Source organism: Ambystoma mexicanum, chromosome 5q (genome assembly GCF_040938575.1).
Source record: "Ambystoma mexicanum isolate Mex_15411 chromosome 5q, UKY_AmexF1_1, whole genome shotgun sequence".
Classification (NCBI taxonomy): domain Eukaryota; kingdom Metazoa; phylum Chordata; class Amphibia; order Caudata; family Ambystomatidae; genus Ambystoma; species Ambystoma mexicanum.
Window position 1 is genome coordinate 96,622,656 of NC_090933.1, and position 26,225 is coordinate 96,648,880.

General features: G+C 44.1%; 1 protein-coding gene across 2 annotated transcripts in view; it reads left to right on the plus strand.

Annotated features, from left to right (window-relative positions):
* SLC9A3 (solute carrier family 9 member A3) overlaps positions 1-26,225 on the plus strand; it is a 274,506-nt gene that overhangs the window by 118,816 nt on the left and 129,465 nt on the right. For both annotated transcript variants that reach the window (XM_069620592.1, XM_069620593.1), the window contains exons 4-6: positions 1,953-2,031; positions 2,486-2,663; positions 10,491-10,711. In XM_069620592.1, the coding sequence (XP_069476693.1) occupies positions 1,953-2,031; positions 2,486-2,663; positions 10,491-10,711 (478 nt within the window). The remainder of the gene's footprint in view (positions 1-1,952; positions 2,032-2,485; positions 2,664-10,490; positions 10,712-26,225) is intronic.

The window sequence follows — 26,225 nt, forward strand, 5'->3', positions numbered from 1 at the left end:
CCTGCGTTCATGCCCACTCAGCAGTGGGTTGTAAATGACATTATGCACAAAGGCATGGAGAAAATCCACTCGTGCTTACAAGGAAACCAATCTTGTAATACACAGAGAGAAACGAACCTCCACTGTGCAGCTGCAGGGCAGTGACTCAGACTGCAGTGTGAAGTCCGGGTGTCTCCAGACTTGTCACAGCCAGCTCCTTTTCAATTGGATGTCTATTCTTTTTTGAAACATTTGATTTTTACTTGAATATTCTGAACATTTTTGAATACATGGTGGTGCCCACTCTCTTCTTTGTTTGCTCCTGGATGCCAGGGCCTTCTACTGCATCTACCCTGCTAGTGCTAGGGCATACACTAGAAAAAGTCTGGTGTGCCTAAATATGTGCATCCATTTGTGAAACAGGTCTGCACATAGATGCTTACCATCCTTCTTACAAGCCCTACCAAACATTGGGCAGCACAGTTCTTACACATAGAGTGCAAATCATGGATCTGTACTGAGGATGAAGGCACATAGAAATTGCCCTTCTTTTCAAACTTGTACACAGTTATAGGTGAAAGGAGATTAAAAAGTACATCTATCTATGTATAAAATACCACCAAAGTTATGGTGGGTTCAAAAAGGCTTTAAAAACAATAATTTCACCTGAAATGTTAAAGTAGGATAATACATTTGAGCAAGTCACACATGCCACACCGCCACTGAGTAGCCATAGGTGGAAGTCCACCTCTAGTTCAGAGCCATATCAGCAGGGGCATTGCTAGGGGGGGGCTAAGGGAGCTATAGCCCCTGATCTTTTGGTTGTAGCCCCTGATAGAATCCCAGAAGCTACAGCCAAAAGACTAGCTAGCCCCCAGTCCCAACAGTTCCAACATCAGCTTAGCCCCGGGTCTTTTCCAGACCTAGCAACTCCCCTGCATATCAGTAAGACATTGTGGGTATGCAAATTAGGTCAAAGGCAAGCCTTTTGCACCAGGAAATTGTCTTTGTCATTCATGGCAATGCTTCTTTTTACATAGGCTTATCAATCTGAGAAAGACATTTCTGAAGGCTGCCAGACAACTGCATACCTGGTTTCACCCTTATTAGGGACCATCAGTCAGTATAGGCTTGACAGACTTGTGGTTGGAGCATTAGCACATGTTTACAAAAGATCAACACACATATGGTGGGTTTAAAAAGGCTTGATAAAAAACCTGTCACCTGACATGTGAAAGTAGGTTGAAACACTGAGCCTGGGGCTTTACAAAATGCCAATTGTCTAGCAAACACGACTCCAATTGTGCTGTAAACAGTCACCAGATAGTGGGTGTTCAATACGGAATAACTATCAACAGAGCCCAGGCACCACAGTATGCAGGTAGAAGCAGGCTGTGATCCAATGGCCAGGGAGGACTGCAATTAGTAGCAACAAGGGTGAGTTCTGGTCGCCAGCTACAATCAAGCTCAGAAGCAGGAAAGGAGAGCTGCTCAGACGTAGGCCTGTGCGTCATGCACACGCGGGTCTGGTAACACTTCACATGTTACATCAACATTTTGTTTTAACAAAAATCTGCTACTTTTTTACCAAGTCCCAGTCAGGGGTGGAGTGGTCTATAGGGAACTCTGGAGATTTCACGGTAGGCCTCTGCACCCTGGCCCTCTTTTTGTGTGGAAACCTTTTTTATTTCCACATTTTGTCATAGGAAAACGGTTGGACCTGTGCAAAATGTGCAATTTGGGCCACTGTGAACTTTATTTGCAGGTCCTCTTTTGGTTCCCAGTCCACCCCAGGTCCCAGCCCACTCCACTTTATAAATTCCCTACTCCAAGTTAGCATATTTCACTGGTCAATATCAAATATGACTTTATTCTCATCTTACTATCACAAGAGACATTTTGTAACCTTAGCAGATACTGGCATTTTTGTTTGTACCCTGTACTGACCCTAAAATGCATCTCTTTCTTTTTAGGTGCTGTACAATGTATTTGATTCTTTTGTTTCGATAGGAGGCGAAAATGTGACTGGCGTAGACTGTGTTAAAGGCATCGGTATGTAGTCCTGAGCTCTTCGGTCTCTGAAGCAATGCATTTATGAAATTCACCTTTAATCCGGATTTAATACGGAGTTTTACATCATTTTATACTAGTTATTGGTTAACTAATGTTGTCTGACTTGAATGAGAGTACTTATATAGCAAGGACACGTTTGCCTGAAATGGTTGGCCTGCGTGGTATTTCACTTATTCAGTCATTAATGACTGCCAACATAGACCTTTAATTAGTGGAACAAGGACTGCGGCTGTTGGATTGTTGCGTCTCACCTGGTAACGTTTTGGCTAACTTAGGTAGACCTTCTGTTGGCCACTGTTTACGCAGCGCGCTATGCGTTGAAGTGATATGTGTCTCGTCCATCATTAACCACTTTCTACTAATGACTGAGTTGCTGATTAGGGGATATTCTGTTCACTAAACTGTTTGTTGCATAATTCCCCTTCTGTTTCAGTTTCTTTCTTTGTTGTCAGCCTGGGAGGAACTGCGATTGGTATTCTCTTTGCCTTTTTGATGTCGCTGGTGACGCGCTTTACCAAACACGTCAGAATTATTGAGCCCGGATTTGTGTTTGTCATCGCCTACCTGTCCTACCTCACATCGGAGATGCTTTCTCTGTCTGCAATCCTTGCGTAAGTTGACATGCAAACTTGCAACATTCAGTCAAATCTGTGTCTGTATATTGGGAGAGTCTTTGAAGGGAGCTTGTGTGAGGAATGTACAATGCTGAACTTCTCTAGCTCACAAGTGCACACTTACTTAAATGTTATGTTATGATTTGCAGAACACCCTTTACATGACCTTGAGGCAATGACGATCTTCTCGTCTGATCGCCGAAATCCTGAGCTGTGTTGTCCACTGGTCATGGTGAACACGTGAGGGATGGTGAGGGAATGGTTTTTGCAGGGGTTCTGAAACCTAGTGCCCTTGCCTGTGACCTTCCAGACTGTGTTTGTGAAGGGGCCGATTCTGGGAGTAGGTCGCAGAGCACATGGCCCTCCCTGTCACCTTCTGTTGCAGATTTGGCAAGGTGATGCTGCTCGTCTATTGGAGTTCCTGTCTGGTGGTGTCAAATATGGGAGTTGGGTACCTGACGGGCTCCTCGGCTCTTCAAAGAATTGTGGTGGTGCTGTATGCAAGTAGGGTCAGAGTAAGTCGTTGATGGTCGGTGTGGGACAGCAGGTAGTGAAATGACCAGGTATTGTAGTAATTATAATGAGGAAAATCCCACACAATGAATTGCTAACCTCACATTGAATCCTTGCCATGGCTTAGCACAAGAAGATATTAAAGTAAAACCAATTACACATACTTTACCTTTGGCAGAGTGAAAGTCCCCTTTCAGTTACAATAATAATTGGCAGCAGTGAGACGAGATGTAAGCCTGAAAACCTTAGCTTTCCAAACCATTGCTTTATCCCCTTGACTACACAGCTTTATCGCATCACACCAAGAGCACATTAAGAGGTGTGGTTTGGTTTGCATTTTTCTCCAGGACCCCTGGACATGACACAATCCTTAGTCAACTGAAGCCTCCAGCGATGAGCCTATGTGTCAAACATGGTCACCAAACCAGACATGGGGGACATTTCAGAAAGTCATAATAGAAACAATGACATGGGAAATCGTATCATTTTTAGCACTGCGCGATTGTTGGACCTGAGTGCTCTCCTTTATAAGGGATGATCTTTTCTTGTATGAACTGAGGTACATGCCTCCAGAGGGACGTATGGGTGATACAGAGTGCTTTGGAGTTCATTCTTTTGTTGACTAAAAGTGGAGTGATCAGTTATGTGATCATAGGGCTGGCATAATATGCTCTTTCCTGGATAGTCTAAGAACTAGTCTTGCTGCTGTGTTCTGGATGTGTTAATGTTGTTCAATGAGGTAGCCTGCATGCAAGGCATACACTGGTGGCATAGTCAACCATATGATGTTGATTGTCCTGTGTGGGAAGTGGAGAAAGGACATAGTCTGCCTGCCAGAGCGTCGGTGGTAGAGGCCTGTCCGAACCAATGTATTGAGTTGCAGTTCCAGAGTAAGCGTGTGTCCATAAGCATCTCAAGGGTTTTGGCCACTTTTGATGTTTCTTAGCTGATGCCCATTTCTGTAGGCCAGGATGTTGTTGTTTGTGGTGCGATGTGGTGAGGAACCATCGTTCTGAGAGCATGCATTTCACCCAACGCCACATCATGACGGTGCTAAGTGTCAATGTGCTTTCCTCATCTGACTTGATTATTTGAAGGAAACCATAATTATAATTCTCCCATAGCATGGCAATGTAGAGAAAATGGCATGGTTTGAAAGTTGTGATGTGGCATCAACTGGTTCTGCGGTGTTAGAAAAAGTGGGTGGAGGCCTTCCAATAATGTTGCAGTTCTGCAAAATGTATACTATGCGGTGTGTGAAATGATCTTTGTGAAATGATCTGTGTTTGTTAAGCTCCCAGTACCGTACAGGTTATTGAAGATTGTGGTGGGAGCGGTAGGTAGCATTTATCGGGAGCAGTGCTATATATAGCTACTTGTAGTGACTACGCTTGTGGTTCCTTGCCCTCCCTGTGCTTCCTCTCGCTTCCGCACTTTCTCCCTTCTTGCTACACTTGTATGGAATTCTCTTCTCCAGTACATCTGAGAAAAAAACCACATGGATTTGTTTGAAACGAAACTAAAAGCCTACCTCCTCGCATCTGAATTACCCTCTTAGCCTACCCTTGCCTCTAACCTGCTTATGTATCTCACTTCCTCTGCCTCCATTTTAGCACTTCACCCATCATGGTCATGTCCCAAGCACAGCTAGCCGTACCACCTACCTGCACTTAAAAATGTCCACTGTTGGTTGTCCTTAATCTATGTATGTTATGTTATGTTATTGGGCATTTGTATAGCGCCTTTTACCATTGGTATGATTCCAAAGTGCTGTGGGTTGAACACCCTCAGGGACAGCAGTCCGGTTTTTTGGAGAGCATAATGTAGTCAAACATCCTTGTTTTCACTCGGTATGCCTGCAGCCAGTGTGTAATAAGTAGTGTGGAGCTGCATGTTAGTGCTAGGTGTGGTGCGGTGGTTGTGTGAGATCAGTAGAATGTGTACAGCAAGACCAATGGACTTGGGTATCTGCATTCTGGTGGTGCTGGAGTTTGTAAATGAGACTATGGGCCTCATTACAAGCCTGTTGGTAACCCTGGACCGGCAGGTTGCCACCGGATTTGTAAATTGTAACAGCTACCGGCAGGTTGCCACCGGAATTTGTAAATTGTAACGGCACCTGGCTTGGCAGTAACACTGGGGGATTACAACCCCGGCGTTCTGGAAAGTCAGACGCCGGTAAATTGTAATTCCCAATTCCCATGGAGTCCCGGAGTGGGGAACATGGAAGCATCAGCACCGTTGCTAACGGTACTGGTGCTTCCGTGACGGCTTGCCTACCATGTCCGCTGTGCCCGGCAGGTTCTGCCCTGTCAGGCACAGCGGCTCAGGCAGGCAAACCCATAGTGTGCCGGTCCGGAATCAACGGTGCCTGTAGGCTTACCAGAACCGTTGCTTCCGGCCCGTCACACTTGTAATGAGGCCCTATGTGTGCAGCTACCACAGTTTTAAAGACTGTTGAGGTGAACGTGGAGGTGTATAGGTATATGTGCAGCTAGGCCGAATTAATCGAGGGGTGTAGCTGCATTCTATTGTTTGTTGGTGCTGAGGAAAGCGTTAGTATACTGGTGTGTTTGAGTGTCTGTGCTTTCCAGGGCATCCTGTTCCTGTTGAGCTTACAGTGCATGTTGAGGGGTTGTATCTCCTCTTGGGTTCAGGCTATTAGGCTAAGATTCTCCATATGTCTTGTTTGGTCAAATTGCTTTGCCGAAGGCTGACGGGTGGTGACAGGCAGATCTATCCCTACTCATGTCATTACTATATAGGTGCTACAGACGTCCTCGGTCGTGAGTTTTGCTAAATGGATTCCCCAATAGGTAGTTCTACAAAATACATTCCCTGATAGGTGCAATTAGCAAAATAAGTGCTAGACAAACCCCTGATCTATTTCTGCTCATCGATTCCAGATGAGTAGGATTGGCAAGCATGTGCATTTCTTGGATTGATAGCATACTGCATAATTGCATAATTACATAGCTTTGATCAAGCTCATGAGTGCTTGGATTGCAAGTCTAGCACACTCAGTCCAGATTTTTGGAGATACATTTTTCTAGGCCTCAGAGCATACGGTATTCCTGGCGGCAGAGGGCAATGATTATTTCTGTCATCTACATGAGTGCTACTACGATTGGGGTTTCAAGTCTTGGGCAAAGACTCCAGGTAATGGGGGTTGATAGTGTCTGGCCTAAGAGTCTGTGAGAAGGGTCCGTATTGAGCGCAATACCATGCCATTTGTTGGTTGCGGTGGTAAATCGAGTGTTCACGGCATTCCTTAGGTGTTCTTAGGCAAAAGAGCCAGTTTTGAGTGCCTTTCCGGAAAGCCATGTAGTCTTCGCTGAGTCTAATGCAGGAGGCAGTGAGTTCCACAAAGTTGGCGCCAGGACTGAGTAGGCGAACCCTCCGATCCTGGTCGAATTGGAGGTGGGGACCACTAGGAGGAGGGCAGTGCTTGGCCTTAGGGTGCTAGTTGGGTGGTAAGGCGTAATCATTTTTTGTAGGAAATTGGGGCCTGCTTTGTGCACTGCTCCGTAGGTAATACATAGGGATTTGAAGCTGGGCCTGTGTCCAATTGGGAACCAGTGTAGGGTGCAGAGAGCAGGTGAGATGTGGTCCCTTTGTCCCAATGCCAGAAGCAGTCTGGCCATTGAGTTTTGTACTTATGTATTGTCCCTGGTGACTGCTCCATTTACTCCCCTCCACAAACCGGTCAGAATGTACCTCCAACTCACCCCATTGTAAGAAGCTCACTGCTTACTGTCAAACCTGATTTATTATCTATTGTGCGCTCTTTTGTGATCAAAAGAGCATTGTTCCTTCTGTATATAAATATAAAGAAATATATATAAACTAATAAATAAATGTATGCACAGACCCAAAAGTCAGGACGGCTGGTCCGCACCATGACACATGCAACTGGAGACAGGCTTAAGCTGGGATTCAAAGAAGAGGGTTTGGTTAGAATTGGATACTCTAATAGCAGGATATGGTATCAGCTGCCATGTCTGTGGCACTCCTGAATTTGAGCAACATGCTTCCAGTCACCCATGTTGCACTTAGCCTTGCCGTTGCACACCATTTATTCCTCACCATAATGTTCTCTTCATTCATTCCTTTCCTTTTACTCTCCTACTTCTCTTCGCCCCTCTCCTCCTTCTGTCCCTCTCTCTAACTCTCTTGTTCTTTCATCTCTCATGCTCTACTAATTCCCCTCTTTTACTCCCCTGCCCTCACTGCTCTACTATGCACCCCTCTCCACTGTATGCCCTATTACCCTCCCCTGCCCTTGCTACATCTCTCTCCTCTGCGCTCTACTACTGTTTCCTCTTCACTGCGTTACTCTCCCCTCTACACTGCACTGCACCCCTCTCAATCCCTGTCACTGTTCTTTCACTTTCCCATTCACCTGGTACACTCAGTCTCACAAGCACTCGCTACTCTTAACCTTAATCTCATTCACGCTCTTCACCCACCATACAAACACTCTCACATACCACTTTCTCTCACCAACCAATACCTCACCTTGCACACGCTCTTTACAATCCCCTCAACACTCTTCCTCACTGCCCTGCTTCCTCTTGGTCTCTCAGCCTGGCTCCACCTCCCCTTTGATCTCACCCGAACAACCCAAACTGCCAAGTTTTCTGTGTTTCTTCCTTCCCTTCCCATTGGCCCTAGAGCCCACTTGGTTCACTGGGGCAATCGATATCCTGTTTTTCACCCGTGGTTATGTCATACAGGTGCGAGGCTTTAAAATGTCTCTGTAGCCACACCCCATTATCCAATGCAAGTCCACTGGAGTTCTGCAATGGCAACCCGTGAAACACATAATCAGTCCTACAGTACGTATATGACCATGGTCTTTGAACGTGGCTCCACCTGAGTTCTGCAGTAGTGGGCCACAATAAACACAGTCTCTCCCAAGTTCTTGGGTTTGCGGTTTGTCGCCACCAGGGTGCCAGTTTGCAGCAATTATCACTCTCCTGCCTTGTTGCTCTCTGCCAGATCTTCCATTGGTGGATCAATGGAGTGTCCCCTCTTATGCTGCAAGGACCTCGGCATTTTCCAGTCCTAGGAGAGAAGAGAAAATGCACTGTCAAACATTTCGTATGGCAGGTATGGGGTGATAACAAGTGGTACTTGACATTTGTGGCCAGGCACAAGTAGAAGGGTCAGAGACGGTGGACTCCGAACTCCCACACCCGCATCTGGGGCAGGTCTGTCTCTGGTGCTTACCCTGGTAGGCCTCCTGCCCCAGATTGAGATGGTTCTCCATGCCCTCCCACACCAGCATAACAAGGCTATCCACCCCTTGCTACAGTGAACCACATTTTTACAAAGACTCAGACCCATTTAAGACTTACTTTCCCAACACATCAGGACATTTGTCTCCTGTGTTTCTGTTGAGATATTTGCTATCAGACAGGGGCAGAGCCACGCAACACACCTTTCTGCTGTGCAGAGGCAGCTGAAGATGCCCTGCCTCCCTTCTGGACCGTGGGCTTGGCATACCAATTGACAGCTCTAGTAAATGGGTGACTAGCCTAGAGGCAAGCATGGATCAATCTAGCCACCTCCCTGTAGCCAATTCCCAAAGCCCTGCTTGCTCTTGAATGTGGTGTCTTTCACCATGTAGCTTTGTTCAGCTGAGGCTACCTACTTTTATGTCAGTGCACTGCTCAGTCTCTTCTAATGAACCCAGACTTGCTAGCCTGTTTAACTGAAGAGAGCAGGGGAGAGCACCAGGCCCGTTCCCTTGTATCATGGCACATGTGCTTGGGTCTTGCTTAGGATCAGGAAGGGAGAAGGGGACCTCCTTCCTGTTTAACCTTTATCTTGGCCAATAACATGGCAATCCGTGTATCTAAAGAGAGCATTGAGAAAGGCGTTGGGAAGCCAGGCCACCGCCATCAATGCTTTCTGAACCTGGGCCATGTAAAACCTCAGGCCGAAGAGACATTTTTCTGAAATAAGAGTGTGGTGCCAAACTGTGCATTGTCCCTGGGGTACACCATTCAAAAGAGGTTATTCATCTGGAAGAGCACACCCCCACACCCTGAGCTTATGTTGCTTAGGGCGGCCTTCTATCTGGCCTCTATCGACTACTGCAGCTGTGGTGTGTATTACCTTTTTTTTACCCAAACCAAAAATTTTATTTTCACTCTTACTCATTGCCTAGGAGCTATTTATTGAGCCTGTGTTTTTAAATTCAGTAGGTGATGTCAAATAATATGAGGATTGATAATTATTTTTCTGTTCATGACCTGGGTAAGCGTTTTAAAGGGTGAGTTGCCTGAGTGGTAAAGTATTTTGATCGTCCCAGCCTACACCAGCGTAAGATTACACCAGTGAGCTAGGGAGCCAGAAAGAAACTGGATTTGTCAATTCATGGTTTCCTCACAGGAGCAGATCCTAGGAGTTCTTCTTCAATGGACCTAAGCCTTGAAATCTTTTTTAGCAATGATCAGCCCCATTTAGAGTCTGTCGGATTTCCCAAATGTAAATACTACATGTCGTAGTGACTGTTACCGCAAGTGATATTTCCTGAAATCCACCTAATTGATGGAAGGCATGCAGATTCCTCATGAATTATCTTTCTAGTTAAAAAAATTTACCTTCTCCGACCCTTTTGTGGATTGCCTCATAAAGGTGCTCAGAAGGGTAGCATCTTAGATGCCCCTCTTCTCACCATCTTTGGGTGCCCCCAATCTGGAATTGATTTTTCTGCAGCAAAGGGAAAAGCGGCCTTCCTTCACTGGAGGAAAGAAAAAACCTTGAAAAACCTCATGGGAGTTTTTTTCAAATGTTTACCTTCACCTCATTTGTGAAGGTTAACATTTGAGATGTTTTGAGTGGTAGTCAAACCCATCATCAAAAGGTGTTTTCCTCATGCAGTATTCCTAGGAACAGAAAGGGCCGTAAATACCTCACACCTCATAATCAGGCAGAGCGATGGAACAGGCAATATTCAGAAATACCTCCTGTTTTGCCGTTACCTCCAAACTCTAAGTGAGGCCTGTTTACTTATCTCTGCTACTAATCGGGGACTGCTGAACCCAATTATTTTCTCTACATTTGAATTTTAAGTATGTCTATTGTTCTCCTGGTAGACTTAATTTCTAGTGGAAGTTTACAAGATTTCAAGGTTACCCTTTACTTGTTCAGCCTCCCAAGGTAATATGTAACTCTGAACATAATATATGTACAAAAGGTTAAACACCGTTTCAGTAATGCAGAAGTGTTTTGGTCATTGTTATAGCATCTAACCTAGAAAAGAAAGTAACACTTATTTGCCCACGTTCTTCATTATTGTAGTATAACCTTCTGCGGCATCTGCTGTCAAAAGTATGTGAAGGCTAATATCTCCCTGCAGTCGGCGACAACTGTGAGGTACACAATGAAAATGTTGGCCAGCGGAGCAGAAACCATCATCTTCATGTTTCTGGGCATCTCGGCGGTAGACCCCAACATTTGGACCTGGAACACAGCCTTCATACTTCTGACTCTGGTCTTCATCTCTGTGTACAGAGCCATTGGTAAGCAAAGCAATTAATACAACTTTGCATGTGCTTTGATTTGCAAAGGCGTTTGTGACTTGTAAATCACTGTTTCCATTGTTTGATCCTTGCCATCGTAAAATAGGAAACAAATTAGCCATGCTTTTTTTGCCTATCAGGTCACTTTACCACACGTACAATGCCGCTAAAAAAAACGCTGCATATACACAAAGATAGAGGGGCTGGGCTTAGATGCGTTGTGGGTTATATAGGAGTGCCCCCCTTGTAAAAGAATGGTCAAACGAAAAGCCGATGGCAACATTTTTACTGGTGGCATTCCAAGTTCAGCAAAATGGTGATGAATTGTTTTCTTCTCTAGAAAAAGACAAACATACTCATATGGATAAATGTTTAACAACAACAAAAAAAATGCTATGTATGTGTTAGCAGGGTATAGCGTTCTTTATCGACGGGTGTAATTTCGATGGGTTTTTTCAGAGTACATTTTCCCAAAAAACTCATTGAAATATATAGGGGGCGGGTTGGAAAAGTATATATAAGGGGTGGGTGGGTCGGGAATAGGTAAAAATTAAATAGGGGATGGGGAAAAGAGGGGGTGGAGGGATCACCTAAAAGTAAAAAAATGCTCTAAAAAAACCCATTGAAATTACACCCATCGATGAAATGACACAGAACCTTTAGCAGGAGATCTAGCAATATGGATATTGTCCTGTGGTGCGCACACTTCTATCATTTGAAGGTCACATTTTGATCTAATTTTTTAAGTGTGATTTTTTCTACAGTGGCCCTTGCTTACAGATGAGGGATTAGCTAAAATTTAAATAATGCAATCACAAGACTCAAACTCCATGAAAGAAGAAATAGCATAAGAATCTGTATGACCAGATGCACGACAGGAAAATGTTGATGTCCACTAAGACCTATAGCCGCAAATATGAAATGATACACATCCTTTCTGGCAAAGATTTAGAAATCCGAAAACTGGAATTGTGTGAAGCACTAGAAAACCTTGATGTTCTTTGGAAAGAAATCTTTGATGCAGATGGCGGTCATCACAGCCTTCTTACCAAATTCTGTTGCAAGATTCAATTTGGAATGGGAATTTTTAATATCTTGGATAATAAGATTTAGGAGAAAACCAGGTGTATAGGCATTATTGTGGTACTTGCACAGTTGGATTACACAGCCACGACTGTGGCTGTGTAGTTATGGTTAAGTTGCTAATCACATAGGAAGAGCACTTTTTGGGCGGCTTATAACTTCGCTCTCCCTGGACAAATCCTCACCAAACTTTGCAAAAAATGTATATGTCCCACTCTGATTTATTTTGCAAAGTTTGGTGAGGTTTGGTCCAGGGGGGCAAAGTTATAGGGGGTGTCCCAAAATGTCTTTTTTTCCTAATAGACTGAATGGGGAAAAACTTTGCTCACGCCTACAGCTGAAATCGCTGGACGGATTTTCACCAAATTTGTGGCAGGAGCAGCGGCTTGGTCCCTAAAGTGTGCTTTTGTAAATTTGGTGAAAATCCGTCCAGTAGTTTTTAAAAAAATGACCAAAAAGTAGGTCACAAAAAAATTTGTGATATCTATGTCCGCTCCCTGGACACACTTGCCTGTTCGCTCCACGGACAGTGTCCTCATTGGCTAATCGGCTTGCGTCATGTCCGCGGACATGCGACGTGTTCGCTGATTGGATGGTAAAGAGCGTCAGATTTTTGGAAACGCCCGCCATCTTGGATTCGAGGACATCTGCCGGTGTCCGCGAACATCGCGGTAAAAAAACACAACATTGCTCTTGCCAAACTTATCAAATAATCACTGGGGAGGTGAGGGGTGATGAGGATGGGATGGGATATGGCTGCAAGAAGCAAAAAAACAGGCGTTTTTTGCCACGAAAGTCCACAAACAGTTCGGATGTTCACAAGCAGTCCTGTGAAAGTTCGCGGACACCTCAGCATTACATGGTTGGTGAAATTAAGTTCTTGGATGGCTTATAACTTTGGCGCCACTTAATGGAACTGCATGAAATTTTGCATGTATATTTCCGAGATGATTCCGAGTGAGTATGCAATGTTTGGTGCGATCTGTCATGAGGGGGCAAAATTAGAGGGGGGTCCCAAAATAATGTAAAGGCTTATAAATGAGGTGCCATTTGACAAATCTACACTTAATTTGGGAAAATGATAATACATTTAGATATGAATGTTTTATGAAAGTTTGGTGGGATTTTGTGAAGAGGGGGCAAAATTAGAGGGGGGGTCCCAAAATAATGCAAAGGCTTATAAATGAAGTGCCATTTGACAAATCTACACTCCGTTTGGCAAACTGATAATAGATCAAGATATACATGTTTTTGTGATGTTTGGTGGGATTCTGTCAAGAAGGAGCAAAATTAGAAGGGGGTCCCAAAATATTGTAAAGGGTTATAAATGTGGTGCCATTTGACAAATCTACACAAAGGTTTGCAAAAAGATGATAGATCTAGATTTAGATGTTTACGTAAAGTCTGAATGGATTTTGTCAAGTGGGTGCTAGGTTATATGACGATTGTATGTGCATACATTTGACATTTGAAAAAATAAAACATAGGTGGATTTCCAGCAAACTTGCATAAGGAGCATTGGCAAGGACCTACAAGTATGGTTTTGCAAATGTGCCAGTGGTTTACTATTTGTCAAGTGTCATAATGTAGCTACAAAAAAATAGCGGTATACGTTTAGTGACTGAACGGTAGCCTGTGGCCATGGGCAGTGGCCAGATTGTCCAGGTCATGAAATAAGGTCATGATCTGGACAATCTGGCCACTGGCCATGACCACAAGGGCCAAAACATAGGATTAAAGTGGCCATGTCCACCTGGGACTGGCCTTGTGGTAAAGTTATTTTTAATTAGGATAGAACTGAAAGGGAAGAAAAATTTGCTTGTGGTAATATGGTCATAGGGTTCTCATTTTCACGAATAAGGGCCCTGTATGGAACCCTCACCTTCCCTTTTCATGGTGGCCATCTTGGAAAAGGATTTTCCTTCCTACACCGGGATGCCTGCGGCGTCCCATTGTAGCAAGAAAAATCCTCTTTTTTAGCACCTCGGATTCCCGCTTTGGGAACCTAGGGTGCTAATGGCCTTAACCCCCCATTTCAGGAGCAGGAATGGGGGGATAATGGTCCAGAGACCTCGTTATCCACCCTTGCTTCGCTTGGGCTGATAACTTGGGCTGCTGGGCCGGTATCCATCGTTGCAGTCCCTGGAACGGAGGATGAACGCCACAATATTGCCATTAGCATAACACAAAATGGAAATGGAAATGTTGGAAAATCTTATTGACTCTATGTACTTTACTGAGAAATATAAAGTAGATGGAGTCTATACATTTTTTCAGTACTATTTTCTAACTGTGAAAGGTGGTTCCTAAAGGAATATGTCTTTTGTTGTTTTTGGATGTATTTTTTTTGGCAGGAGATCTGAGAACGAAAGGTGGGTAGGGAAATGAGGGAAGAGGAACCAAACACTAATATGGAGGGGTAGGTGGACAAGGGAACCTGTTGCGCGTGTGTTATTTCTAAGGTAGGGGGCAGTGTTTCTCATGCCGCTGTGATTACAGCAGTGGTGGTGGCTCTTGGGGAGGAGGGATGGCATTAGCTGATGCCATTTTAAGATACATAGCAGTTTTGCTAAAAGTGTGTACTGTGTACTAGATTGTTAATGGATAATGAGTAGGAATAGGTGTTGGAGCTGTGCAAGGGAAATTTTGAAGGGAAGAGCGGACAGGCTCTCGGACATGTCATCATGCCGCGCGCCAGTGTATGGTCATGTGGCACTTTCCGAAAGGTCCGCTATGAAGTCAGATGTTCGTAGACGTCCACGGATGCAAAACTAGCTGAAATAGTTTCAAAAAGTGTATAGAAGTGTTAAAAATGATTCTAGAAGGTGGGACATGGCAGAGTTTTAAGATGACACTTTGTAAATTGGTGACAAATATTGCTATATTGGGTAAATATGATATTAGTAAGTTGTAGGAAAATAGCATGCACTGGTAAAAACCCATGAATTGCACTGCTAAGACTAACACCCAGGACATCAAAGATGACATCACAAATATCATTGATGACATCACTGATGACATCACATGTGCATTTACTTTCCATACAAGGGTTTGTGAATGTAATGTTGGCAAAAAAGTATCAGGGATTATCGGGAGATGGGTAACAAACTACATGCTTCATTACGCAATGTAGTGTTCTAAAGAACATTCCATTGCAGTGTTCTTTCTAGTACAGGAACCTATTCATACAGAAATGTAAGTATTGGCTGCAGCATACACCATAGAGGTGCAATAGTTGTAATTTTCCAAAGCTATATAATAAAATGGTGAATGTTTCTGTATCAGAGTTTTCCATACTGTGAAACATGTACTAAGTAGCTAATAATGCATCACTTACTACATATTTCTACTAATACACACAAAACATAAATAGACTACAATGCATACAAAATATGGGGATTATATATGGAGAGTAAAGTAAGCAAACGAGAGGCAGTATCATTAGAAACTGTGTATAATCTACACGATTGTATTCACACACAGAAATGATTGCTGTGTTTCAGGCCTGCTTCTTCCCCTATGTATGTACATCATAATATGCCATTAAATTCTAAGGAAAGTAGTGTAAGAACATGTGAGAATAGCAACATCTATAAATGTAATACCTTTTGAATGTTAAGTTTCTGACTGTCAGTAAATAATACCACCTGGCTTAGATATGGCAGTGAACAAAAAAGTAGGGGCTAGACATGTGATGTCATTTGTAATGTCATCAATGATATTTGTGATGTCATCTTTGATGTCTTGGCTGTTAGTCTTAGCAGTGCACGGTGGTGGCGCGAGTTATGGTTGCTTAGCTTACCATAACTGGCAAATTTCCGTTTTTTTTTCTCTTTTACTTGTAACCATAACGTCCTTTTAACAATGTTTTTTTACTGAATATATATATCATCAATTCTTTTTGCATCGAGCTTTGGTTGCCTCAGAAGAAATGTGCTTTGCAGTCAAATTAAAATAGCGATGTTTCATACAGACAAAAAAAATGAAGCTGTTTCTCCTCTCACGATGCCACCAAATCTATTGCAACCTTTCTAAAAAAGAAAAAATGAAAAGTAGAAAAGAATACTTGAAGACCAAAACCGTAAGGAAAGAAAAGATTAGGAAGTAGGCGCACGAAGAGCCGACCTCCACAGGAAATGATTGCAAAGACCAAACAACAGGTTGTGGAGACTGAGTTATTGGGGAGGACCAGCTTGAGTTCTGAGGCTCTGTGAATGAATCTATGTGCCTTGTTACGGGAGAGGCGACTCTGGTGGTTATTCAGTTAGTTTTCTCCTGCCAAATGGGATTGTGTTTCTGAATATGGACAAAAGATAGCCCACACTCAATAAGGTATTCTGGGCTACCCTAATAATTCAATGATGAGGAAATGATCGCTTCTGACAGTAGGTTCAGTGGATGTCTGAGCCTCATTACTGGGGGCAACTACTCAGCAGGGCATTGGCACGATATCAAATGAAGCATTACTGTGGTTTTGGCCCTTTTTGATGGATCACCAGCAAAGTGTTAAACTGGGCAATTTAATCTCCCCAGAAATTAATGTAGGGTTCGGAGTGCTACAGGGTTCTTCTTTGTCCCCAATTCTCTTCAATATTTATGTGCAACCTATGACGACAATTATCTCTGAATTCCAACTTTCAAACCAGACATAGGCTAATAATACCCAGCTATAGATGCGGATCGAAGACCCCGATGTACCACTGGATACTATTATTAAAAGCACTGAACAGATTGCACAATGGATGTCCCTAAACAGACTCCCACAAAGACAGAGCTTATACTTTTGGTCCAAAGGATCTATTAAAGAAACCAGGACTGGTGCCTCCTACTCCGCATCTGTTTGGCAGACCCTTGACTGCACTTTGATTTGGAGCTGCATCCACAAATCAATATTACTATGCAATCAGTTTATTGCAGTTTCGGATACTTGGGGTCGGCCTCCCATTTCCGGATAACAGAGATGTCCTGTAGTGGTGGCATCCCTGGTTAACTCGAAGTTGGACTATGCTAACTCTAAATGAATCTCTCCGCAAATGCAGCTGCTAGATTGATTTATAAAATATCAAAATGCACTCCCCTGACTAACTACCGAACATCCCTACACCTGTTGGCGGTGGGTGTACGAATTGATTTTAAGGTCCTCTCTCTAATGTTTAAATGTGTGAACGGGCTGGCCCCCTGTACCTCGCCAATAAAACCTCTGCTTATCTACCTGTAAGATCAATCAGCTCAAAAGACAAAAAAAGGGATGAAGGTACCACATCCCCTTTTGCCTGAAGAGGAGATCGACGCTTTTCAGTATACAGGCCACGACTCTGCAGCTCTTTTCCTTTTGAGCTCAGGGACACCTGTTCATTGTATTCATTTCGGAAAGCATTAAAAACGGATGTATTTCAATAATTTACTCAATATCACAAGATTCAGATTTTACCTTGCAAGCTAATTTAAGATCAGTGCCCAAATGCAGTTTGGTCAGCCAGGTGCACGTTATAAATCACAAATACAAATAGAGGAGAAAGGCTCTCGAGGAGACTTCCTCAAATTTAGACCAGCAATGCTGAAAAAGAGACTGAAACTTAGATTCTTAAATGAACTTGTTCAATTAGGTTACAGTCTGCTGCACATAGGTAGAGCTGAGCAAGTAGGTTTGTGGATGGGTTGGCATTTAAACTGAAAAACTGGCAATTCACCCATCACAAACCCACATACCATTTATATGTGCAGCAAACTGGAACCTGATTGAGCAACCATTGGCTTTGCCACTTCTCACATGAGCAATTCAGGCTTCACTGGATAGATATAGCCCTGCCCAAAAGAACTTGCCTTGTCTATAGTTCCATGATGATTGATATACAGGACACTGGGTAGAAATATACCCACCTTCACAACCTTTTATCACATTGATAACAATCCCTGTAATGGAAGTTGTACATTGGGTCATTTCTGGAGATAGTAACACTTGGGTAGAAGTTATGTCAGAATATGTTATTTTGTCCTATGTAGCCACACTGCTGTAATTGTCTTGTCCCTGTGGAACTTTAAGAAGTGCAAGGGGTAGGTGGGGTTGAAGTTGGTTGGGATTGCAAGTTAGTAGGAGCAGAGGGAGTAGAGGAAGCTATCTGTTGCTACAGTGGTGATGCATTCAGACCAGAGGAAGCCAGGCTCTGTGAGGGGACAGGCAGCCACGCCTTCTTGGCAGTGGAGTGCCCATTGAGACCCAGCTTGGGTGTTCCCTTCTTCCCTTGTGTGGGTATTGCTTGGGACTCAATTGGGTTCATGCATGTATGTCATTTGTTTGGCGGTTTGGGTCAAGCATGTCCGAGATGGAGTGTTTAAGTGTTATTGTGGGATGGAGTGTTGTAGTGTTATTGTGATGTGGAGGGATGTAGTCTCGGTTAAGATGCGGCCGGCGGAAAGGTTACTTGGTAGCTGGTATCAGCTTTGGGCGAGGACCATCTGTCTGGTCCATTGGCAGGTCCATCTGTGTGTTGATGCTTTTGCAGGTGGGCCCGGGTGTCTTGCCAGTTGTGCACTTCATTTATATTGTTATTTGCTCCTCAATGGGTCATCTTTCTGATTACTTCATTGGACTCCAGCCTGATTGTGCCAGACTCTTTATGATCAGTTTGGTGTCCGCCTGTCTGCACAGTCATCTAATCAGCAGTCATGTCATATGAAGGGCATACATGGGTATCTCCATGCCTATGATCATCAGACTGAGCCATATAACTTCCATAGGAAGCATGACGTTCTAGCGCCTGGTGAAAATCCAGCTATTGAGTGGTCCCACAGGGTATGGAGTCATTTAGGCATTAAGTTCTATAGTGTGGCGGTCATGAGTTTGTGTGGCGATTCTCCTTGTTACCTCCTGAGATTGCGTGGCAGAGCAAGCCTTGCCCACACTGCCATTTCCAGCGCGGGCGTTTAGAAAAGCAGCTTTGCCAAGCAGGACATTACTGTGTCATAAAAGGCAGCACATGACGTAAGGTAGGAAAGGGGCTGGAGAGGGCAGAAAAGGGGCTGGAAAGGGGAGAGATGGGGAGCGGTGCGAAGGGGGCGAGGCTCAGAAGGGAGCCATGCATCGAAGGAGGCTGCCGACAATCCGGTGATTGAGGTTGGGTGATGGGGGGTGGTGAGAGACCAGACAGGATGGACGAAGGGGCAACCTTTTTCAAAAGAGGATATCTGCAGAGGCAGGCAGGTGATGAAGGGGGCAACCCCCATCGAGCTAAAGAAAGGGGGAGTGGAGAACTTGCGGAAAATGCCAAGCATGGCAACGCATTGGTTAATGTAGCGCATCATATGTATCGCAGAGGAAACATGGAACCCTACTGAGGCACTGTCAGGAGGGCAGTGTTGATGGATTTTAGTGACAAGTGCTAGTAGCATTTCAGCGGTGTGTTCTGCATGCTGTAACACCTACATCAGATCATTTGCGATACTCATCTGGACGCCTTTTACATACTGCCGCCTTGAAAGGACCAGGGCGATTATGTAAGATCCGGTAGAGAAAGATAAGAAAGAGCAGGGTAGGTCCAATCAATCACAGGTGAAAAAACCTGTCCATATCTAATGTGGAGGCTTCAGTGTTAGTGGGCTATCACAGATTTCTGTTTCCCAACCTGGGACTCTAAGAAGTTCAAAAAATACTTTTTAATTTATGGTAACTATGGGATCTGCTGGACCCCACAAATCAGGCAGCACATTCCTTTCATAAGGAATTATATAATGCTTTAAATTGAAGTTTTGTACTGTTCTTGACAGCATTTGATTGTATGGATCTTTTGTAAGTGCAGAATAAATTCTAGCGAGGAAGGAGCCCTCTTTTTGAAACAATGGCACACAGAAATCTTTACCAGGTGGAAAGATTGACGGTGTTGATGCTGGCATCACACCCACAAGTTGCTTGAAAGCGCAGACCCATTGATTCCCCTTCAACGTTCTCATTGTTAGTGGGCTCTGTCACTCATGATATGTAGGTCCATGTCTGCGCTGTATGTTTGAGGGCAGTTTCCCATCTCTTCCTGCCACAGGATTACTATGGGGCGCTGCTGGTTAGTGGCGCAAACCATGATTTTCATTTTGTTGGGGTTGAGTTGTAATCTGTTCTTTGTCATCGACGAGTTCACTTGGTTATGACATCCAGTGAAGTCAGGTTGGACTTTGTTGTTGTTCAGTGGAGCCTTTGACGATGATTTGGGGTTGTTTGCATAGTTGCAGCCCGTGAGGCCACGTTCTCTGAGGAATCTTATCAGCGGAGCCTAGTTGATGTTAACGAGGAGAGGTTAGAGACTTGCACTTTGAGTTGCTGAGGTGATGCTGTGTTGGGTTGTTTGGAAAGGGGATAGAGCAGCGATTTCTGTTCTTTCAGTGAGGAATGACATGATCAACTCCACTGTAGTGCTGCACTGGTTAAGCTGGCTTCTTTCAGTCTTTCGGTCAGTATAGTGTGGCTGACTGCTGCTGATAGCATCTAGGATGAGGGCATGGGGGTTGTCTCTGTCTCAAACTCATGGTTGTGCAGATAGACTTCCTCTCTATAGCCTGGAGCCTACTTACGCCTGGTCCAGGATGTTGTTAGTTTCCACGTGCTCTGGATCTGACTCTCTAGCATCGCTCTAGCAGTTGAGCACTCTTTATATTGTAGGGCCCTCTATCGGATCTGACTCGCTAGCATCACTCTAGCAGTGGAGCACACTTTATATTGTAGGGCACTCTATAGGCACTGACTCTCTAGCATCACTCTAGCAGTTGAGCACTCTTTATATTGTAGGGCACGCTATAGGCACTGACTCTCTAGCATCACTCTAACAGTTTTAGCACTCTCTACATCCTACGGCACTCTTTTGGATCTGACTCTCTAGAAAGCACTCTCTAGCACAGTTAAGAAAGCTGGAGATGGGGTGGAAGTGAGTTCTATATTAGTAGTTCTATATTAGTAGTTTAATTGAGGCTGCTATGAGGTACTGAGGCACCACTCATCACCTGTGGCATGCGCGTGTTAGTGCCAAATGCAGGTATATGGGTGCTTGTTTAGTCATGATGTCTTACATTATAAGAACATGTTTTCATTACCTTCTCACACAAACTTAAAAATGGCGGTGACATTTATACGCCAACAGACAGGTATGACTTTTTACACGTTTCCTAAATTCCCTTAGATGTTAGATTTTTCCAATTTATTTAGGCATCGTTGTCAGACTTAATTGCTTCTCGATTATCTAATTGCCTTTTATTCGATCATTTTTGATGGTGATAAATGTGCAGTGGGAAGTAGGTATGAACAGGCAGCTGTCTTTCTGTCTAGATGAGGCACACCATCACAGTATATTTGGTACACTGCATGTACAGATACACAGCTGGGACATATGCAGTATGCATTATTGCTACTTATGCATTACTTGTAGAGATAGCCCTGAGGATGGACCTTTTGTCCGAAATGCATCACAGTCGGTCTCTGCGTCCTCAGTTATGAAGAACCCTGCTATACAAGATTGATACCAAGAAGATCTATGGCCATTATATAAGTTGTTTTAAAAAACATTTTGTCTTTGTTTTAGTTCTTTGACTTTCATTAACATGCTTGCACATGTGTTATTAATGTTGTAATTTTCACTACAACGGTTGTCACCAGAACTGGTGAGTGGACTCACCAGTTTATATTTTGATGTAAGCAGAACACACACAGCATGCGGGCTGTTCCAACTGGGAGCAGCTCACCATCTTGAGGTAAAAGGTCTAAGCGAACTGACAGCCTTTAACAATGTCGAAAACACCATTTCTAGATTTTGGCATCCAGTCAAATGTGGTAAAACCCTTTTGGAAAACGGGTTTGCATAAAGGGTGCAAACCTGTTTGCCAAAATGAAGAAAGTTGCACAAAACAAGATGGCTGCCCTGGAAAAGGTAAAGGGGGCTTTTCAGCACTCTTTCTCTCTCTCCACGCTGGCCAATATGGAGCACAGAAAATGCGGCTCTGGGGAAGCAGACAGGTGGAAGAAAACATTTGAAAGTATATTTTTCACTCTAAAATGATGAAGCGGGGTGGTGTTTGGGAGGTGCAAGAGAAGATGGCTGACAGAAAATGTGAAATGCAGGCATGTATCTTCCCATACAGGCCACGTTCTGAGATTTCCAATTAGTTCAACCCCCCAATCCATGAGATAACATGGAATTCAATCCATACATATAGACTAGTTGACAAATAGTCATATTTCATTGGATGTTTTGATTGCATACCACTCAAGTTGCTAGATGTTCACTAACGGCGCTCAGCAAGATGGCCGAAACGCATAGTCACAGGTTGGGAAGTAACTTGATAAATACATTTGTGAAGATTAGCTTGAATAGTTCATGTACAACAATTAATTGTAAAATGGTCTGCTCTCTTAAAAACGATTCCCTTCCTTACCAGAAGACCCAGGCTCTTTTCATCCAAATGTGCCTTGTCTCTGACGCAGCACGTATTGTTGTTCCGTCTCTCGTTCTTGCGAAGTGATTGTGTTAAGCTAATTTTATGCTTCATTGGCACCTGAATTGAAGGCATTGAGGTGAGGGCGGCTCGTATTCGGCTTTGTGGGTTGTTTTAGTAATGTACTGCGACAGGAGGCACACAAAGAATCTCTGCCCACCCCACTGCACACATTCAAGAGAACCGAGCTGATCAGCCAATGTGCTGGCAATGCTCACAAATAGAAAAGGGATCACTTTTTGGCTTTAGATTTAATATTATGACCTGTGTTAGTCAATAGATGCCACGGCCTGAAAATTACATTCTTACACCAGCGTGCAAAAGGGGTTGGCTGGGTTATTCAATGGTAAAATAGACGGAATTGTACGACGATCGGACCGAAAACAAAAGGTCTGACCGTACAAAGTCTGAAAAATGCTACCACCAAAGGTTCAAACACCAAAAGTTCGAACCTTTGGTGGTAGCATTGTAGGTAAGTATAAACAAAAAGACTGCAGGGGCTGCGGGGGTGTCCTCCGCAACACCCTGCTCACTATACTTTGTGGTATAGTGAGCAGAGGTTGTGGGGGAAATGCCTGCAGCTCCCGAAGAATAAAAAAGAAAAGGACCCTGCGGCTCCGCCTCCCGATCACGGAAGTGAAAGGGAACTGCCGCTGCAGAGACACAGCGCGACGCAATGACAGGGAAGTGGGGTGTGGGTATGTTGGGGGTGTGTTGGGAGTGTGTCGTGGGTGTGTCGTGGGTGGGGGTGTGGATATGTAGGGGTTTTTAACGTGTGTTTACATGGGAAATGTACGAACCTTTTGTGGTTCGTACATTTCACTTGCAAACATTTCGTCCCAAATAGACCAGAGCAAAGGCATACAGGGCACAGGTTTGCATGCCGGCATGGCTGGATGGCCCTGTTATTCAAAGTTATAAACATGTCTACTGCTGAGTTGGGTGATAATAGCACCTGTTATTCGAGCATCTAAAGGCAATTCTGTTTGTGGAGTGCACTTCATATAGGCCGTTCTGATTGGAGAAGCAGATGGAAACAGCACAATTGGCTCAGAGGTGGTCAGTATAGAAGTCAACGTGCTAATAGGTAGTATAACAAAAGGGAAGGTTGCCCCTACTATTGTAGGATTTGGGGACAGTAAGATCAATACAAGGGGTGTCTTACCAGGAAACAGAGATCTTCTTATTATTTTGACTACTAGTCTGGAACTGTTTCTATACCTGAATCAATTCTCTGTTTTGCAGGAATGACAGCAAATGTAATAGTAGTACACTTTCACATTTTGATTTATCAAATGTGTATTCAATGATTTTGTGCATGAATTTCAATCGCCGGTGAGTGCTATAACAAAGATTTTTGCTACGTCAAAGCTAAGTGTGACGATTTAGAATTCCACTCCCGGAGGAACAATGTACGGCTAGTGTGGGTTACGGAGGATGCCCTCACTGGAAATATGGAGCAAGCGGTTGAGCGGCTGCTTAAAGAACTACTGGATGTGCCGCAACTGTCATCTTTTTTTGCAGCCGAGAGAGCACCTAGGGCACTGACCCAAAAAACTAAGCCAGGAGACTTCCCGAGACCTACAATTGCCAAGATACTGAGCTATCGCGAGAGGGATCTGCTGCTGAAGATTGCAAGTGATAAGAAAGATCTCTGATTAGGGTGCCAAGTGATCCGGATTCTTCCCAGATTTTCTGTGGTGGTCCAACAAGAGCGCCGTCAATTCCTAGGGGTAAAAAAGTTGCAGCGGGAGCACCGTATTACAATATGCAATGCTTTATCTGGTCAGACAGTGCTTCCAGTTCCAAGGCAAGTTATACTTTTTCACGGTGCCGCAGTTAAATGTATAGAGGGTAAAATTCTGGTTCAGCTGTCCACAGGTGAATCCCCAGATGACTCATCGACAACTTGAGAACACGGAAGATACAGATTTTGGGACAGCAATGTTGTTTGATGAGTCTGTGGCATTGTGTTCTGTCATCACAACTAATGTGATGCAAACATGCTGTTAGTAATTCAAAGTGCACTGCCTGGAGCGGCGACAGTATGCCCCCATTGAAATTGCACCCTTGGGAATCAATCTGGATGTTAGGGTTGTAACTAAGCGTGAGTTTACTTGTTACTCCTCAGTCCACAACATGTATTCTTGTCTAGATTTGTGGTTCCTGTATGACTTTATTTTAACGGTATCAGGTAATATTATCCCCATATATATGGTCGCTGTATATAATATTGCCGGGAAAAGGTCTTGCCGATATTATATGGGTGACCATATATATGGGGACAGGGGCAGCAAAAAAAAAGGGTTTGGGGGTTGCGGGGGTGTCCCCCGCATGTTCCAGGCAATAATGTCTCCACAAAAAACACCAATTTTTCGGCGACATTTTTGCATGGTGATATTCTTGAGGGGACATTATTACATTTAACCATTTTAACAGAGGTGATAGATTGAACTGTGTTCCCTAGGACCTTCTTCGCTCACTCCCATTTGCTGTCTCTCATAAATTGGTCAGGGTTGGTCACCCTAGGCCCCCATGGCATTTCAAATCTGAGGCACTGCAAGACCCAGACTTTACAGGTCGGTTGAGGGATAACATTGATGTCTTTTTTCACAAAATGTTGGGTCTGTCTCATTGTTGGCCTTGCTGTGGTAGGCGTTTAACGGCTACGTGCAGGGAGTGGCAATGCCGACTGAGTACGGGATAGTGAAGGAGCTTACGAGGGACATGACCATGGTCGAAGCACGATTTAAAGGACTACAAGATCGCTATGTTAGAGTTGCTTCTCCGATGGTGCTTGCTGAGACCAAGAGGAAGTTAGACAACTTCCGGAATCTCGCTCAGAGGGAGGTCAGATTCTTTGATAAGCCTGGGATGACACGCCAATATAGGGAAGCGGATAGGCCGAGATGTTTTTAGCCCTGTTGATACATAGAGAGGTTGGAATTTGGAAGATATTCAGGACTTCATCTCAACAGGGATGAACTGGAGATGTTCTGACTGACGGATACTGTGCAGGGACATGTGGAGGGGCATGGGTTGCGAGTGGTCCATGACTTGTTCAGGTACTTAGGTATTGCTATGCATAGGTCTGTGAAAGAGACAATACCACTGAACTACACTACCTATATGAGGCAGCTAGTACTTAAGCTGACACGTTGGAGGAAGTCTTGATTCCTTGATGGGGTGCCTTTCAATATTGAAAATGTTGGTACTCACGAAATTATTGTACCTGTTTAACAATATCTGGCTTTTGCCACGTATGGTGTTCTTTAAGGAACTACAATCATGGTGTAGTCCTTTTTCTGGGGCAATAGAGGGGTCTGAATGGGTTGGCTGGCTATGACTAGGCAATGAGAGGAGGGAGGCCTTAGAGCTCCTCATTTTGAACTTTGTTGTTTAGTTGCACAGGGACTTTATGCCTCCTACTAGGAAGAGCCGCATGCCCCCAACCACATGTTGAGCTGTAGAAAGATGCAGCGGGTGTGGTGGCACTCTGCACTTTGATGTATATCACTACATATGAGTTGCAGGGACCAATGGACCCACTAACGACTACCCAACATGCATGGGGTAGGCTGCTGCGATTTAGGGGGTTGGAATACCCCTCTCTGATGCTGACATTGGACCGCTCTATATCAAAGAGTTGGAGAACAGTGAGTGTTACTACATTGTGGTGCATGTATGCGCAGGGCAAATTTATTGAGTGGGAAGCATTCAGAAATGATGTTGGGGAGTCTCTCGTGCAGAAGTTAAACTATTGGCAAATAAGAACGGCATTTTGGATGCCGTGGCCCGGATATCCAAGTGAGCCTGAAATCACTCCGGGTGAATCATATATACATGAGACGACGGTGGGAGGCTACACAAAATGTGTATCATTATTCTATAATCGATTGTTGCTGGGATATAAGGGTCCTGATGTCGATAAGAAGTGGGAGGGGGATTTAAACACAGTTTT